Here is a 17,422-nt window from a genome sequence, read left to right as displayed (position 1 = left end):
CTCAGGAAATGTGCGGGTCCCTAGGATAACTGAGCCCACACACCCCTCCCTGCTCCGCCCCACCTGCAAGGTGGACTGGAAACACCTTGTCCCAGTGTGCACTTGGGATAAATCTGACTTTTATACTCTTTCTCACCTAGATTTCCCCGTCGTCTTCCCAATTCCCCTCCTAACAAGCAATTTCTCTGCTTTCCTCAGGCACTGACCCCATAGATTCTTTATTTTACTGTCCCATGAAGGAGTTGGATCTTGTCTTACTTGAGCAAGGCCGTTAAAAAATGTTTTTGATAAACCATAATTATGGTGGTGGGTGTTAAAAAAACACACACACACACACAAAAACACGGCAAAAGAGTTTGGGCCAAAAACTTAGCGGGAACGAAGCTATAGAGTTAGTGGGCTCCCTATCAGGTTAAAAGTGGGGGGTAGGAGGCTGGCGATCTGGGGGGGGGGGGAGTTTAAGGAGGCAAGGGTTTAGTGGATCACGCTTCAAGGTATCTACCTGAACCGAATAAAACGTGCTTTAGGAAATCAGCCCAAGAATGGCCCTAACACACCCGTAAGGAGAACCGGCGACCGGGTACACATGGATTCATCCCCCGGGCGCCTGAACAATAAGCAGCGGGTTAGGAAGGCGGCCGGTTTCCTGTGTGGCGTTTCCAGGCTGTGGACCCTGCGCCAGCCCTCCGAGCACCCGCCCGGGCAGAGGGGCGCGGGAGATCCCCGAGAAGGGGCAGCCAGCCGCCTGATTGACAGCCCGAAATCTGATCTTGTGAAAGAGACGCGGAGCCAATGGGAGGCAGCGATCCATCAGTTTGGCTTGGAGGCCCCTGGAGGAGAAGTAGAGGAAAAACCACCGAATTGAGCTCTGTCAGAGGCGCTTTCGGCTTCCAAGGGGAAGTGCTGGGCAATAATTAATGTTTTTATTAAATTTGGAGGGAATTTTTTGCCGCAGTTCGCCCAGCGTGGCCTTCAGGTGGGTCTTTCCAGCAACTTTTTCTCTCTCTCCAGATAATTGCATGGTTGTGGGTTGCAAAAACTATCCTTATGAAAGAGGTGTCTCCGTCTCTTTAGTCCCGTTAGGTGCAAAGCTAGTCTCGTTGATCGCCATTGCTAGTTTTGCACACGTTTGCGAATCAGAGCTGCCCGGGGTGCAACCGACCGCGAAGGGAAACAGCGAGAGTGTAAATAAATACATCTCCTCTAGTTCGGATTTTTGCTACAGCCGAAAATATGTACATTGTGAACTCTCTAGGCTCTTTTTTGATCCAGGTGAAGGAGGCTGGTGTACCGAGGGTTATTTTTGTGAATGGGACAGTCGGAGGGTAATTAGCTATGCAAATTCAAGAGCTTCATTCATGGTTTTTTTTTTTTTTTTCCTTTTAGCCTAAAAGCCATCTTGTTCCCCTCTAGGTTGATAGACGTCCAGATCCCGAGGAAATCTGCAGCTAAATGCTCAAAATATAAAACCCTGGGCTGAGATTTGCGAAGAGCAGCAGAATGGATGGATTTTATGACCAGCAAGTGCCTTACATGGTCACCAATGTGAGTGATCAGTTCGAGAGTTGCTGTTTATAAACTTGATGGGGGGGGGGGGGAGAAGGAGGGGGTAAGGAGGTTGGGATTGCAGATACTTTATCTGCTTTGTTGCCACTGTAGGGCGACTCTGCTTCTAGAAGCCCAGTCTTCAAAATGAGCTTACCTTTCAGTGATTTGGATAAGGCATAGTTTTGTTTTTAAGACCTCCTTTTCTGATTAAAGGGCCCAAGATGAGTGGAAGAGGAGATGGAGGGCAGCAGCAGCTGCTGCACTCAAAGTTTTTGGCTGGGTTTGTCTGCCACATTGAAAAGAATGAAGTTGAGACAAATGCTGACACTTTTTGTTTACATGGGGTGTTTTTGTTTCTCCTCCCCCCTCTCATTTTCTCTGATATTTTTTATTTCTCCACTCTTCTTCTTCTTCTTCTTTGCTTTCCAGTGGGGAGTATCAGAATAAAATCCATTGTATTTTAATCTAGCTTTGATCCAGCCTAAAATCGACTTTAAATATAACTGCTTCATGTTGTTTTGATGCTGAGATACCATGAATATATGACTAGCAAATAGTATGCTAGGATCGGCACTGGGAAGCTACTCTTCCTGGCTGTCGAATTTTCAGCATAACCTTTCACTGTGAAATGAATGTAGAAAATGAATATTAGAATTGATACCAATAGACTTTAATTTTTTTTATGTAGAGAGAGGATCCTCACAAATGTTATGTATGCATGTGTATTTTTGTGTGTGACTTTTGAGGTTTACCTTCTTTTAAAGGATTTTGTCTTTCCTTTTGTAGAATCAGCGTGGGAGAAATTGTAACGAGAAACCAACCAATGTCAGGAAAAGAAAATTCATTAACAGAGATCTGGCTCATGATTCAGAAGGTGAGGTTTGATTTGGGGGTGAATCCCTCTCTTTACCTATATTCCTTACCCTCATAAAGAAGAGCAGCAGTTCAATCTTAGCTTAAAAATAACAAAAATTCAAATTACTGTATTTAACTAAGACTTTTACTTTGAGCATTTAACATAGTGTGACAGTTTGCACTGGAGGATATTTTATGGCCCTGTCACAAACTAATGAAAGAAGAAAATAAGAAGTTAACAGAGGCATCCTTTTATGTTTAAAAACTCTTGTGCATATGGCATATAAGTAACCCACACACTAGGGCAACAATTTTAAAAATCCAACCCAGTGGGACAAATTAAGCAACTATGCAAAGTATTTAATTTCTATTTTCTTCATTAGAAGTTAAACAATGTAGATGATTATTTAATTTTTCCATCCCCTTTGACGAAAACCATACAAAGTTATAAAACTTTTCATGGATGATTTTGATGACTCCATGGTAAGGTCCTATATCTTGTTCTATAGGTCTTAAAGTGTTCACTGAATTATAATTAAGGCCTAATTAATAATTATAATACTTATTTGGAAAATTAGGTTCCAGATTCTTTTTATGAACTGTTCATAGGAAGTCAATCGATTATAAATTATTCCAGCCATATGGGAGCATTAATAATAGACTTAATATACTTAGATTTAATTTAAAAAATTCAGTTGGCCATTTAGATAAAGTATATTGAATTCTGAAACGTCCTCAAATCCTCATAATTATAGGACACCTCTCTCCCCACTGTGACAGAATACAAAATTTTGGACTTGATAATAAACAGGTGCCAGGGAATTATCTTTCTTTGACTTTTGTAAACCTATTAATAGAGAAACTTTCCTCTAAACACTTGCATTTAAAAGTTGTTCCTTTTTTCTTGGAGGCATTGAACCTGAAAACATACAGTACTTTGAGATTTATACCATGTGTTGTGATATCTCTGATATAAAATTCAGAAGATATAAATGCAATACTTTTCAGTCTTTCTAAACTTATCCCTATTTTACAAAAGTTGAATATATTTAGAAAAGTTTTCTGTGGCCATACCTTTACCTAAGCTTTTTTTGGAATCCTATTGTATATATGCTATTTGGTGTTCCTGAGCTTTTTAAGCTTTTTGTTAAAAAAAAGGGGGGGGGGTACTGACTTTATTATGTAGTTGACCAGAAGAATTTTTTAAAGAAGTATTGCTTAATAACCACCAAAATGAGCAGGATTATTGAGATCTGTAAGTTATGAATTATATTTTTTTATTGACCCCCTCCCCAAATTAAGTTGATATATGAAAGTTTTATGACAAACATTTCCATTTAATGAAACCTAAAGGTTTGCAAATCTTTTGTTTATTTCTTTGACTTTTTTTTTTTTTAGAACTCTTTCAAGACCTAAGTCAATTACAGGAAACATGGCTTGCAGAAGGTAAGTAAAAAAAAAAGAAAATGCTTTAAAAGGAGGGGGAATGCACCTCTAGAAGGGGGGGGGGGAGAGACCTGAACTTGCTGTCTTAATGTTCAGCCCAATTAATTGAGCTCTAAAAGAGCCACCTCATGTGTCATGCATACATTAGAGCCTCTGATGAGTTTGTCTTTGGGGAATCTGGGGCTGCACTACCCAGTGTCATCACAAATTACCAGGAGAAATTGCTTCCAGCTCACAATCACATCTGCTTTTGGCAAGAACTAATGCACCAAGACTTCAAGTTCTCAGCCTCTGTTCAGATTTTAATTGCAATTGATCAGGTTTATATTCTTGTACCTCCAGAGACCTCCTAGAGCCAGAACCCGGCTAGCTGTTTCCTTTAGAGCAGCGCATGTCATTATTTGGTGTTCTGGTGGAGGACTTTTCTGATGGCAGAAATTAGTTTCTCTGGGTTCATCAGGACGGGATGCTTCAGGATTTAAGTGCAAGTGTCTTCTTCCCACCTTGTTCACAACACAGAACGATAGGTGTGTATCCAATACTGAGGAAATCTATGGCTTTAAAATAAATCTTTGTGGCTTTGAGGAATTTTAAACTGTTTTCTATTTGTTACTGTTATGTGATGTTTGTTGAAATTGACCTTTGTTGTTCTGTTACTTTTATGAGGATTTATTTAAGATAGCAAGGGGCCCTTTAAAGGCATGACTTTTATTTTTTATTACTTTTTGCTAAAAATCTGTGTTGCAATCTGTTGTATCTTTTATTGTGTAAACTTTATAGGAACAGTGAGATAGTGCTTCAGTACAGCTTGATACAACTTGAGAAATGCCTAATGTTGAGGGATTTTTTGCTGGTATTCATAATTTGAAATTTTTCTTTTGGCTTTGTGAAATACTAAGTTTATCCTGTGATCTATTTGGTGGGAAACAAAGACAATTATAGGTACTTAAGTACTGTGTATAATTGTTTTTTTTCTTTTTTTCTGTCTTTACATTATATGGGATACATGCACTTTTTGGAACAGATTTTTAAGAGGGTTAAAAGAAGAGAGAGGGTCTCTTTAAGTGGAAGGCGAGTCTTTCTGTTGCTATTTGGGGCTGACTGCTGTGTTTTATCAGTGGTCTTGCTTTCAGTTGATCAAGTTGCTGTTAGCATGTAAAATAAGTTTCTTTGTTTTGCTGATATTCTAGTTCTCCAAAGAGCTTTTTGCTATATTTTTTAACCTTTTAAGTTAAATAGCTTTCCTGGTAGCCCATCCAAAAGGGTGATTGTATTTGTATATTAATGAAAGGTAAGTATTAATAAAAGTTTTAGTTATATTTAAAGGTCATTCTGCTTGTCTCTGTAAATGAAACTTATTGCAATAGACTACTTATTATTGCAACATAAGCCATATATTTCAATGTAACTTTTTAAAGAAAAGATTGCACAGAGGTTCTTATGTTAACTTTTTACTGTTAGTTTGCAAAGTTGAAGCTTGCAAGACCATTATATTTATGAAGAAATTTATTCACTTATTCAAAATAATTAAAAATATCCATTTAAATTGTCCGGAAAGGTAGGTTTGTTCTTTAAGATGTTTAAGTCTCATTGATTCCAAGTCAGTGCACTTGCTGGCTGATTTTGAATGTGCATAGAAACTCTGTTCCTGGAATTTTAAAATGTGGAATCTGTGACAGACTCCTGCCATTTTATAATCAGTTTTAGTACAGTTTTTTCCTTTCAACTTGTTTTGTTTGTTTGTCACTCGATAAGTAATTTGCATAATTTATCTGAGTTTATCTTTTCACTGACTATTCTTACTCAGTTATTCACATACCTGTAAATCGAATCTGAAGATATAGCTTTATATAAAATAAACCTAGAAAATGACTCATGTATTTGGAGGAACATGGACTTTTACTTAGAAAAGAATTCATAAGGTTAAGTAAGTTCAGGAATTAGTCCTCAGACTCTTGTATTCAATACCAAGGTGGGCTTCTATTAACAAACTATGGATACAGTTTTTTCAAAGTAGTTCACATTAATTTACACTATCATGATATAAGCAAAAAAGTGGTTAATCTGATTTATTGAATACAATAGTGAGGAGATATATTTTTTAACACTATTCGTTAGTAGACTGCATATTTTTATTTTTAACAAATATATATATATAAAATTACATATATAAAATTACATTTGCATTAGCATTTTAACTTGATTTATTGGCATCTTGAAAAATATTAGCTAAGAAGAGATTCTCAAAATTACACTAGTTTTTTCGTAGCTGGATTTGTCCATTTATGTCCCTCTGGACATCCAGAAATTAAAACATTGCCAAATTGGCTGACATGAACCATTTACATATTTCTTTTTATAATGCTTTGTAGCCAAGAAACTGACCATGGAATTTTAAAGCATCTTGACCCTTTTAAAAAAGATCATTGGCAATTAACCAGTTTCTTCCATGAGTTAGAATCCCACTGGGAAGTTAAACAGGTCCAAAAATCTTATTGGACCTGAGAGTCAAGTTAGTTGTCATGTGTCATATGAAAATCATGTCAAGAAATTATCAAAGCCCCTAAATACTTGGAAGATGATATATCCTAGCATGTTTGTTTTTCCCTGTAAGAATTTTCTAAATTAGACTCAAAGTGCAACATATGGCTTAGTCATAGGTAAATTATTATGGAGTAAGAAATGTGTTTTATGTCTAAGGAGAAATTGGGATAAGCAGGACTATTTGAGGGTGGGGTTGGAACCAGTTGTTTTCATTTCACTAAAGTTATCTCTAAAAATAGAATTCCATTCTCAAATAAATTCATTTCCAGAGATCAAAAATATTTTTGTGAAGACTATAACTTTATATTAGTATCACTTTCAAAGTACTAACAATGCAGTTAACACTACAGTTGAAAGATTTTTAACATATATCCCACGATTTAAAATAATCACATTTCATTCTGAAAAAAACTGAAAAGGCAATGTTTCCAGTGACACAGTAACAGTTAAAAAAAAGAATGTGCCTACTTTTAAATTTTGCTATAGCTACTTTATATTGTAATTGTAACTATGTACAATTCTTTATTGATTCTTTGTCTTTTGAATTAGATTGCTACTGACAGAAAGGCAATTTCAATTATTTGATCCCATGAAATAATGAGTTCAAATATCAATCCTGTCAACATCATGGTCATGTCTTATTCTTAACAACCTGCTTTAAGTGGTGCTTCAGCGAATGGTGTCCTAGAAATTCATAGTTAAATAGACCCTTTTGTGTGTAGGGGGGGCGGGGGGGAGTGGGGGGTTGACAGAAAGAGAAGGATGTCAAACTGAGTTTTAAAAGGATTGCATTCCTCTAAAGTTTGTTATTAAAGCTTACCTACTAACACACCAGAAAGACGTCATACACTTCATGCATATTAAATGTAAATACATAGCCACTTTTGAATGTTATTTTTGCTGTTAGATGTTCTTGAGATTCCCTTTCATCAGTAATATTAAGGAAAAAAGTCAACAGTGATTCGCTGCCATCAGGGTAAAACGTTTTCCAGTGGTATTGTAGTAAGTCAGGTTTCATACTGCCACCACACTTGAGTCAGAGTCTTATCTTCAAGAACAACCTTTCTACACCAGAGGTCCTTACATCATGCAGATAAGGCTGTTTTTCTTTTTCTTTCTTTTCTTTTGATTACTACTTGACCTTCAAATAATCAGGTTGACTTAAAAGTAGAGACATTTATTATGAAGTTTCTTAAATAATATGTTATACATATTGTCATGCAATAATATTCCATCATAATATACTCATTTTCATTTTTAAAAAATTATACTGTAACTTTTTAAAATGGAACAAATTGGATGTGCTCTTGAATATTTTTTGTACTCAGGTGAGGCAGTAAGAAGTAAAAGCTTTGAAATGGCATTATTTTTATGAGGTTTACAAAAAAAAGGAATTGAGAATTTAAGCATTAAAGCATGGAAGCCTATATTATTTATTATAATTGAACAAGAGTTTTTTTGTTTTGTTTTGTTTTTAGGAGGGCTACCACTCCTCTTTGCATTGTACCAGGAAATTCTCTAAAATGTGAAAGAAAGATTTATCTTTTGTACTTGATTAAAAGAGAGCAGGTAGAGCAGGTAGAGTCATGGATTATATTTTTAAGTATTCTTTGGAATTAAATAAATACCTTTCATCTAAGGTCTACTTGCAAAATAATGTTTTTCAAGAGTAGAATTTGGATATGTTGTAGCATAATATAGTTTTCCAGAGGGCTGTAGTAAATGTTTATGAAATAGAGCTAAGCTTTTCCAGTTCAGTTACTGAAAATGTGTAATTTCTTAGAGTTTATAATATGACTTGATTCCGTTTGACCTGTGTATAAACTTGTAGTTAAGAAAATCATCACCATCATCATCACCATCACCATCATCATCACCATCAGACCTCTGTAGAGAAAATATTTGGCAGGAAACAGCTCTGAGCTCTCCTTAAGTTTTTAAGTCACTACAGGTCAATTTAGAGTTAGAAACTGAAGCTAATTTTAGACTAAAGACAACTAAAACTTACTCTTTTCTTTCTTTTAGAACATACAGAATGTCTTTAGCAAGTATGAATGATGTTTCTATCCTGGGGAAATAGCCCCTTTATTTATCTGTTTGAATATGTTTATACTTCTGCATTAATTGATGCTTATACACTGGTGCAATCATTTTAATGTTAAAAGCGGATGTGGTGTAAAGCCAGGCTTAGTGGCCTCATGATTATTTTATTCCATGGCCCGAAGCTTCATTTTAGCATTTAACAGAATACCACTGTGCGAAGGCTGATTTTCTTGTTGTTTTGCTTTTACTTAGAATTTCACTTTCTTTGGAGAAAGTTGTTTTTAACCCTTTGTTCAAAGTGAAACGCTACAAAGTTAGCAGCACTCTGTTAAAATCTTAGGATAGAGAAACTTTGAATAACAGGCAAAAAAAAGGGCATTTTTCAAAATGGTTTTTCTCCTTCCCTCCTTTCGTCCTTTTTTCCCTTTGCCTCTTTCTTTCCTTGCTTTTTAGTTTTGTACATTTACGTATCTGTGGCAAGTTCCCTATGAAGTAGGAAGAATAAATCTATGGGATTCATGTTTTAAACTTGTCATTTCTTTAAACGTGTACCTTCCTGGATCTGCACTGTATTGGAGACAGAGCTAGAAAACAGTGTTTATACTGTAAGTTCAAGTTGACTAGCTTTCGCCCCGCAGAAGGGTGTGACATGAAAAGATTGTGGTTGGGCCGCATGGCTCACGCTGGACTGTGTTTTTGTGAATGGAGGCAGAACTCCAGCTCTGCCTGCTTGTCTGGAGGAATTGCTGAGGAGATCAGCTGTCTCATTCACGGGCAGAAAGAATGACTCATACATCTTCCGCCTTGTTTGGCTCCAGGTCATTGTTACAGTGGATAGAACTGGTTTTAATTAAATATTAACCCCTTTGATACTTGACATTTGTTTCATTTGTAGTGTTTCCACTTTTCTCTCTCGCTTTAAGAGAAACCCTACAGGCTCCTAGTTTGTCAGTAAAAGGTGTGGCATTTTTTTTCCTTGCCTGCAGCCAACCTTGGAAAATATGTAAATGCTCACCTTTTCTTAAGTAATCATTATTATTCCATTTGCAAGGTTAAAATATGCATAAAATAAAGGCAAACTAAAAACTGCCCTGCCCCCCATCCTCCCCGGGAAATGTTAAGAAAATATATTAAAATTAAGTATTAGGGTTAGTGATTCTGTGGCATCATGACTGTTTTCATCAGTTTCTTTAGCATGATATGTGTTGCTATGTAGGAGAGAGAGAGAGAGAGAGAGAGAGAGAGAGAGAGAGAGAGAGAGAAACGCACCTTCGGATAATAATCGAGGTAAAGCAAATAGCTGAGGGTACAGATACTCTCCTTTCAAAGCAGAAGTCCTGAGACTTGATGGCAACTTGTCTATTAACGTGCAATGATCTGATAGAGCCGCTGCGGCTATTACCAATAAAATCCACATGCTCAATCTTCTTGAAAGCCTTTTATTGGTCTTTGGGTATATACTTTCCCCTTATGTCCTACTCTGCCCCTTCCTCTTTAATTACGGAGCGTGTGGAAACATTTTCATTCCTCGAAGGTGATTATTCCAAGCGTAGTTATAATAGATAGTTGGGAAAAAATACCCCTTCTTAAAAATTTTTTTTTTAGGTTGGCCTCTGTTGTTAACTTTCCACTTTGGAGTTAGTATGACTTGTCACGAATTTTTAGGCAGCTATAGTTTGCTGCTTCACAGAATTCCCGTGAATTGAGGGGAAGAAAGGAAATGTATTCTACGAGTGTGGCAATACTTTGTCATATTTTCCTTGTCCAGATCCAACTTGTGTTTTTCGTTAACTGCTTTCCTTTTACTCTAACTTCATATTAGAGGTAGACTTAAGCCTTTGTCTATTTAAGTAGCCTGCTGTTTCATTGGGTCCATTCAGTTTCTGAAGATTAGCTTCTGTGAAATATGTGAGTCATATGTTTTTTGTTAAAATTCTGTAATATGTTCAAGCATAAGTGTGAAGTATTTATTCAGTATGTTAAAGAGTTAGAACAGAAATAGCAAGTTTTATTCTTTTTACAAATTACTAGTATGCAGCTATTTTCTGTATACTTCTAGTTTCTTCTGCTCCTAAAGTTTTGCCTTTTTCTTTGCATACATTTCCCATCACACAACTCACATTCATCAGAGATTTTTGTGCCTTTCTTGAAGTGATACATATCATGGAGTTGCAACTTTGTCTTATCATAGTAAAAAAAAAAAAAAAAGTCTGGCCTTTAGGACATTCATACCAGCATATTCAGTTGCAAATATACTTTTTAACTAGTATTCCTGTTAAGCAATATTACATTTTTATTAAATTCTTGTAAGTGTAGGCTTTTTAAAAGCATAATAATTGTTGTGGTTGATAATTTTTGCATCTCAATAGTTATGTCTATTTAGCTGTTAATTTAGAAGGAAAACCAAAACATGTGGATATGATTGGAAAAATATGTAGGATTTGATTCTGTCTACCTGCTGTTAGTTATTAAATAGATATTAAAAACATTCTTGTAATTTTTTGGTGTGGAGACTTATTTTAAAGGGTACTCTTCTAGTTATAATTTGTGAGTCTATAAGAAAACCCAAACTTCCTACAATGCAAGAAAAATGTTTGTAGCTAAGAGAATGCCAATGTCCAAATTTCAGCTGTTAATTTTTTCCATGTCTAATATAATTCATTAGAAGTCAAGATATTAAACCTGCATTGTAATGATTGAAGCAGTTTTATTGTGAGTGAAATGAAAAAAAAATGAGTGGGTGGTGGAAAGACGAAAACAACATTTCTTGAGTATCTGGCATTGTCTGGCATTTTATTTAGACTACTTCATTTAATCCTCACCAGAAATCTCTATTATCGCTATGAAACTGGTGAGTAAAATGGAGTTCACTCAGGTTAAATAATGTTACACAGTTTACATTGCTAGCAAGTCATAGAACTGTGATTTGAAGTTTGTACGACTTTTGTTAGTTAGGTATCAGATATTAGTGGAATATGAAGAGAATGCCCTTCTTCAAATATAGGCTGAAGAAATAGGCATCAGTTATAATCTGGAAAATGCTCTTAATTTGTTTGGTTTCATTTTGTAGTAGAGAATGGGGTTTGTCTTTAATAAGTTTAAACATTGGTGTCCAGAAGAAAGTTGTTATAAAATGGGTGTCAGACGCCATATATTTTGATAATAGGCAAAATTACCATTGGTTCTGTTCTTAATAATATAAATTTTATTTAACCAAATAATTCTGTTTTTAAAAATATTATTGAATAAGCTGGTAAAAAGAGCCTTTAATTATGTGTATGTTGTAAACCTCTTTTATTAGACTTTTTAAATACAGAATTTATTTTTTATGTTTAATTTTTCTTAACTCAATTGAATTACCAACACAAAACTTTTTCAACAGACTGATTATTTTAGTAAGCATTCCCCCATACAGAATAGGCTCTTTAAAAAAAAAATCATTTGACATCTGTTTAAATATGACTTGATTGGATAAAAAGGTTCAGTATTACATAATATTAGTAAAGTAATACTAGCTAATCAGATCACAACTAATGTTAATTAGGATGATAGTTCATTACATTTTTACCAAATTAAAAGTAACCTAACTTCTATTTTAGGTAGTTATATATGTGTGAGTGTGCACATTAGTGTGCATGTGAAAACTTGTTTTTGTAATATTCTGTCAATTTGGAGCAGCCTATTTTTATGTCTCAATCAACCATGATGAAAATATTATAGAACCGAAAAAGTTTACTTGTGTTTTAATTGCTGCCGAATGCATAAAGTCCTTGCTATTCGGTAATTTTTCCCTTACTAAAAATAGGGAAGTTGTTTGACATTAAGACTGATGAAATAATGATGTTCTTTTTGTTAATTCTAACTAGTAACCAGGAAAATATTTTGCATAAAAAGATGGAGTTTATTTGCATTATTATGACCATAGTCATTGAATTGTAACATTTTATAATATAGGGCCAAGATAGATGACAATAATTTAAGAAACTTTGTTGCATATTTTGGCCAAATTTAGGGCAAACATTTTCAATTATGGTAGTCTAATTTGCAATAGATGGAACTTACCAAAATCAGACGATTTCTAGAAAGCAGAATCCCTGAGCGATGTAATAACTGCACATTATTTGAAAGAATTATGTGGTTACTTCAAATGGGCTGCTTAAGCACTGACAGTGGGTAAATTGAAATACACGTTACTCCAAAAGCATATCTTTTACTTGCATAAAGAAACACTGTAGCTAATAGAAATCCTATGGCTTCTTTTACTTTGCATGTCTCTTTTATTTCCATCTGGCAGGTGAAATTCAGAGGGACTGCCACCATTATATTTCTGACATACATGTTTTCTAGTTGACAACAATGATGCTGCTGAAATTTCCCCTCTCAAGTATTGCTGCCAATGCCACTTTAAATAGAAGCTAATTGGCAAATAATCATAAATTTTATCCCAGCCTAAAAATATCTGGCATGGAAGATCTTACTTGACATTCCTTAAGTCTTGGCAGTTTTTCTCTTAATTATTTTTTTAATTTTCTTTTTTCCCTTCAGCTCAGGTACCTGACAATGATGAGCAGTTTGTGCCAGACTATCAGGCTGAAAGTTGTAAGTATAGTTTGACTCATCTCTTAAATTTTTCTCTGTCTTCCTTCCTTCTTCCATTCTTTCTCTTTGGTTTGTTTCCACTTCCAGTGTCTGTTCTTGCATTGTGTCAATGCCTTTTTAGCTTGCAGTCCCGAGGTGATGTGATTTGTCACGTTGTGGCATCAGCAGACTCCCCCGTGTGATTTGTGCAGAGCTCCAAATAGTAGCTCAGGAAAACTGATTGGATTAAAAGATGGTCCTGTTCTCTATGTTTGGTCAATATCCTGGGTGAAGGAATGGGGAGACCCAGGACATGCAAGTGTTTACTTCCAGTCTTTCAATATCTTCACCAAGACAAGTCTGGATGCTGATGGAAGACAGTCAGTAGTGAAAATCCATGAGACGATTATTATATAACTTATAAAAAAATTCTGGGCCAAACATTCATTGGCTTATTGTAGTTTTTGCACTCATGAACTTTGACCTGCTTGGATTGAATTTTTAGCCTCACAGTCTGCTCCTGGTTGCAGTAACAGAAATGGGAGCACCTGATAGCTTCTCTTAGGATCCCTTCAGTGTTTCTTTCCGGGAGTCTTGCTGCAAGGCCGGACTGTCAGAGGTTGCGTGGCGAGTGGTTCTCGGTTCTTCTCCCTCCTATGACTGCAGAGTGAGCATTTCGCCTGTGCAAACATGGTTGCCTTGGGATTTACCTCTGATATTTATGCTTTGCCTTGACCTGAGGTGCAAATAGTAAAGAAAGGGGTATAAATGCCATCTCGCTGAGGAAACTGACCTAATGCATTGTTATTTTGTTAGCACCCTTTAAAGCTCCAACTTTCATTTTTCCAGACCATTGACATTTCCACAGGAGGCTGTATCATCCACAGCAACCAAGTATGCTTAATACCTTACAACCTACAAACCCATGTTTTCCCACCTAATATCATAAATCTAACGCCAATCCCCACCTTACTTCAAGTAACAGGTGTTTGCGAGCATTGTTTTCAGCTTTTATGTTTGGTATCTTCACTGTCCCATGGGTCAAGAGTTGTAAGAGGTTTCTTCCAGATTCTCTCCCATATTGCGTTTTAGTTCAGCTTCACTAAAAATCTCTTTCCTATTGTGGTAAAATCTATGTAGCAGAAAATTTGCCATTTTAACCATCGTTAAGTGTGCAGTTCAGCGGCACTCCCATTGCTGTGCAAACTTCAACACTGCCCATCTCCAGAACTTTCTCACCATCCCATAAGGAAGCTCCGTACTTACTAAAAAATAGCTTCACAAAGAAAAGTCTGCCCACAGCCCCTGGTAACTGCTGTTCTATCAGCATGGTTTTTTTGATATGAAAAGAGAATTGTGTTGCTTGATGTCTGAGTATAATTATTAGATATTCTATTTCAAGAAACCTATACGGCAATGTTGTAGACCTTAATTAGAGACTCTTAGAAACTCCCAGAAGGATGATAGCTGGATGATGGCTAAGCAAGGAAAGCCTCCCCTTCATTAAAGTGTGGGAAGAGAATGGTCATATTTCCAACATTTCCCTTCCTCTGGGCTTCTGAGTTTTTTTTCTAAAAGCTAAACGTGTCATCTGAGTGGGAGAATTCCTCTCATTGAGTCATTTCACATCTGAAAAATTGGTAATGATTCCAACACACTATGCCAAATGCCAGGGTAAAATAGCTACCCTAACGTCATTTTTTTTGCTCCTTTTCTTAATTGATCTCTTTTTAGTTTTTCTTATTCTTCACTATTTGTCTCCTTGAAGTATCTTCTCTTGGTCACAGTGGTATGATTCTCCCTTTGTCTTTATACGCCTTTGAATCCTCCCTCTCACTCCACTCATCTTCCTCACTTTCTCTTTCCTGAGGTCCTGTCCCCAAACCTTTCCTCTTATCTTCCATGTGTTAAGGCAACACGATCCCATAGAACGTTCCGTGATGAAGGGAAAATCTGTATGTACATTTGATATAGGAGCCGCTGATCACATTGGTCACTGAGCACATAACTGTGGCTAACGAAATGGATTTTTAAATTTAATTATTGTGACTATATATAGACATGTAGCTATTGGCTACTGTGGTGGCCAGCGCAGTTCTGTATAGCTAGGTCTCCAACGTTGTGATTTCTAGCTGGGGTCTCCCCTCTGCCCTGTCTGCTGGCCTTCTTCCCTGATACACCACTGGGTCCTTATGCAATTAGAAAAATGCGGCCCCTCTGGACTCACCCCCTCAGCCCTCAGCTGATTGTCGGCATTAAATAGCATTTACATAGCAACCCCGGTCTTCAGTGTGGTGGCCCACAGACAGTTGACGTTCAGTAAGACCAGTGTTGACACCATTGTTTTTCTCTCCTACTCCTCTTGCCTTTCTAAGTTGATGGCATCATCACCCAAGTGGAAAAAACGTTTGATTTATCCTCAGTCCTCCCAGTTCTTTACCATTAACTTCAAATTGCTTACCAAGGTGCCAATTCTACCTTTTAAAATTATCTTGATTTCGTGGCTTTGTTCATCCCTATTTACTTCCTTAGTTCACACCCACATTCTGCCTCAAAGGAACTGGTGAACCAGCCATTTGATTGGCATCCTTGCCTTCAGTTTCCCCTCCATTCAGTCCACTCCCTGCAGAGGCATCAACACACAGCCACCTGACCTTGTTACTTCCCCCTGCAACTTCCTTCAGTGCAAAGTCCTAATGCTTTAGCTGTCCAGAACATCCTTCTATAACCTGAGCCCTGGACTACTGACTGTTTCAGTTTAACCCCTGCCATCCCAGCACCCTGTCCTTCCCCATTCTCTGAGCTTGAGCCCTTCCAATCTTTCAGTTCCCCACAGTGAGCTCTTTGATGCCTCTTTGCCTTTGCACATGCTCGTTTTGCTTTAGCAGTTTTTACTTTTGCTTTGCAGTCTGGTGAGCCGCCTACTCCTACTCCCGACTCAGTGTAGACTTCATCTCATTGAAATCTTTCTTGACCTCTTCTTTGCCATCCTTACCCTGCTGAATTAGACTCTAACATCTTGTCTCTTGTGTTTGTTATATTATAATATTTTAGACACTTGTTTTTCTTCAATAAGACTGTGAACTCTTAAGGATCAGTAGTGTGTCGTAGTCATGCCTTGCTTGTTCTAAAAGCACAATAAGTAAAATTGTCATCATCACGATCAGCTTCTCTGAGGTATTTTCAAAGTCCTAATTCCCTTCTTAAGGTAGAAACATATGATCATGCTTTAAAGCATCATATATATATATATATATATATATATATATATATAGACCCATTCTGGAAAAAATATGCTGAAACCATGAATGTTTAGCCAGACATTTTCAGAATGCTGAAATTTTATTTTACTTCAATTAGTGGATTTTTACAGTTTAACAAATAAGGCTCTGGGACTGTGAATATAACACCTCAATTTAACGGCAACTTATAAACAAAGGTAAAAAGAAATCTGAAATAGTTTAATGAAAAGAAAGTGGAGGTTTTATTTCAAGTTTTTGCTGACATAAAGGACTATTGTTCTGATGATGGTGACCAGTAGTTTCAGTCTTCATTCCGGACGGAACAAGAGGGAAATGGTTTAAAAAGAGGAATAGGGTATATGGATTAGATTCTAAGGAGGATTTCTGGATGGAGAAGGTTATCAAATATTGGAACTGAAAGCTTATATTGTCTCCTAAATACCCTTTACAAATGTTTGATTCTCGTCTGGGAATGCTTAGTGGGGCAGAGGGATCCTATCTCTAGGAATAGAAAGTAACTCCATCCCCCCTGTGTGGCCTGTCTATAAATTCCATGGGGCTATCTTTTCAAACCTGAATAATCAGATTTCCTTACATACCTCAATCAAATAAAATGCTTCTGTTTTGGCTTTTATTGCTTTAGCCCTTTGGTAAAATGTAGGTTAGGAGAATGAACTGCAAAATTCTGCTCAATACTGGATTATAGAACATCCATTTGACTTTAACATGGATAAGTATGTGTAGCAAAGTAGAGAATAGAGCATTCAGAAATTGTGAAAGTGAGATTAAGCCACGAAAGTTGGGTACCCTCTAAAAACATTCCCAAGCATTCTTTATTTTTATTGAAAAAAATATATCAACTGGAAATCTAGAATTTAAGGATGTATACTGTAGCTTGCTAACCTTTGAAGACGTGGACTTTTAAAGCACATACAGAGACTTGAAAACAAGCAAACAAAAAACTCCCTATAAGTGTATCCTAGGATATGAGTGAAGGTTAAGAGAGACAATTAAGTGGCTCTGGCAAATAGTTTCTTGACAAACAAATCTTTTCAGAACTCAGACACTCTGCAGAAAAATAAAGAATTACTTCAGGATATGCTTTAGTCCAGAGGAAGTAAAGTTATATATCTTCAGAAAAGAGAATTTAAAAAGTATTTGGAACA

At 36.4% G+C, this 17,422-nt stretch overlaps 1 protein-coding gene across 3 annotated transcripts in view; it reads left to right on the top strand.

Moving 5' to 3' along the window:
* Positions 1-795: 795 nt before the first annotated feature.
* Positions 796-17,422, top strand: part of ETV1 (ETS variant 1) — an 86,156-nt gene continuing 69,529 nt past the window's right edge. Inside the window, exons 1-5 of one of the 3 annotated variants that reach the window (XM_014452451.2) lie at positions 796-976; positions 1,414-1,545; positions 2,335-2,422; positions 3,802-3,849; positions 12,982-13,035. In XM_014452451.2, the coding sequence (XP_014307937.1) occupies positions 1,501-1,545; positions 2,335-2,422; positions 3,802-3,849; positions 12,982-13,035 (235 nt within the window). In that variant the 5' untranslated portion in view covers positions 796-976; positions 1,414-1,500. Of the gene's footprint in view, positions 977-1,386; positions 1,546-2,334; positions 2,423-3,801; positions 3,850-4,088; positions 4,377-12,981; positions 13,036-17,422 lie in introns of those variants that run through there. The other 2 variants (XM_014452452.2, XM_014452460.2) reach the window with 2 other exon arrangements.

The sequence above is a fragment of the Myotis lucifugus genome, unplaced genomic scaffold (assembly GCF_000147115.1).
Source record: "Myotis lucifugus unplaced genomic scaffold, Myoluc2.0 scaffold_15, whole genome shotgun sequence".
Taxonomy (NCBI): domain Eukaryota; kingdom Metazoa; phylum Chordata; class Mammalia; order Chiroptera; family Vespertilionidae; genus Myotis; species Myotis lucifugus.
Note: the sequence above shows the minus strand (reverse complement) of the source record. Positions and strands in the feature narration are given on the sequence as shown.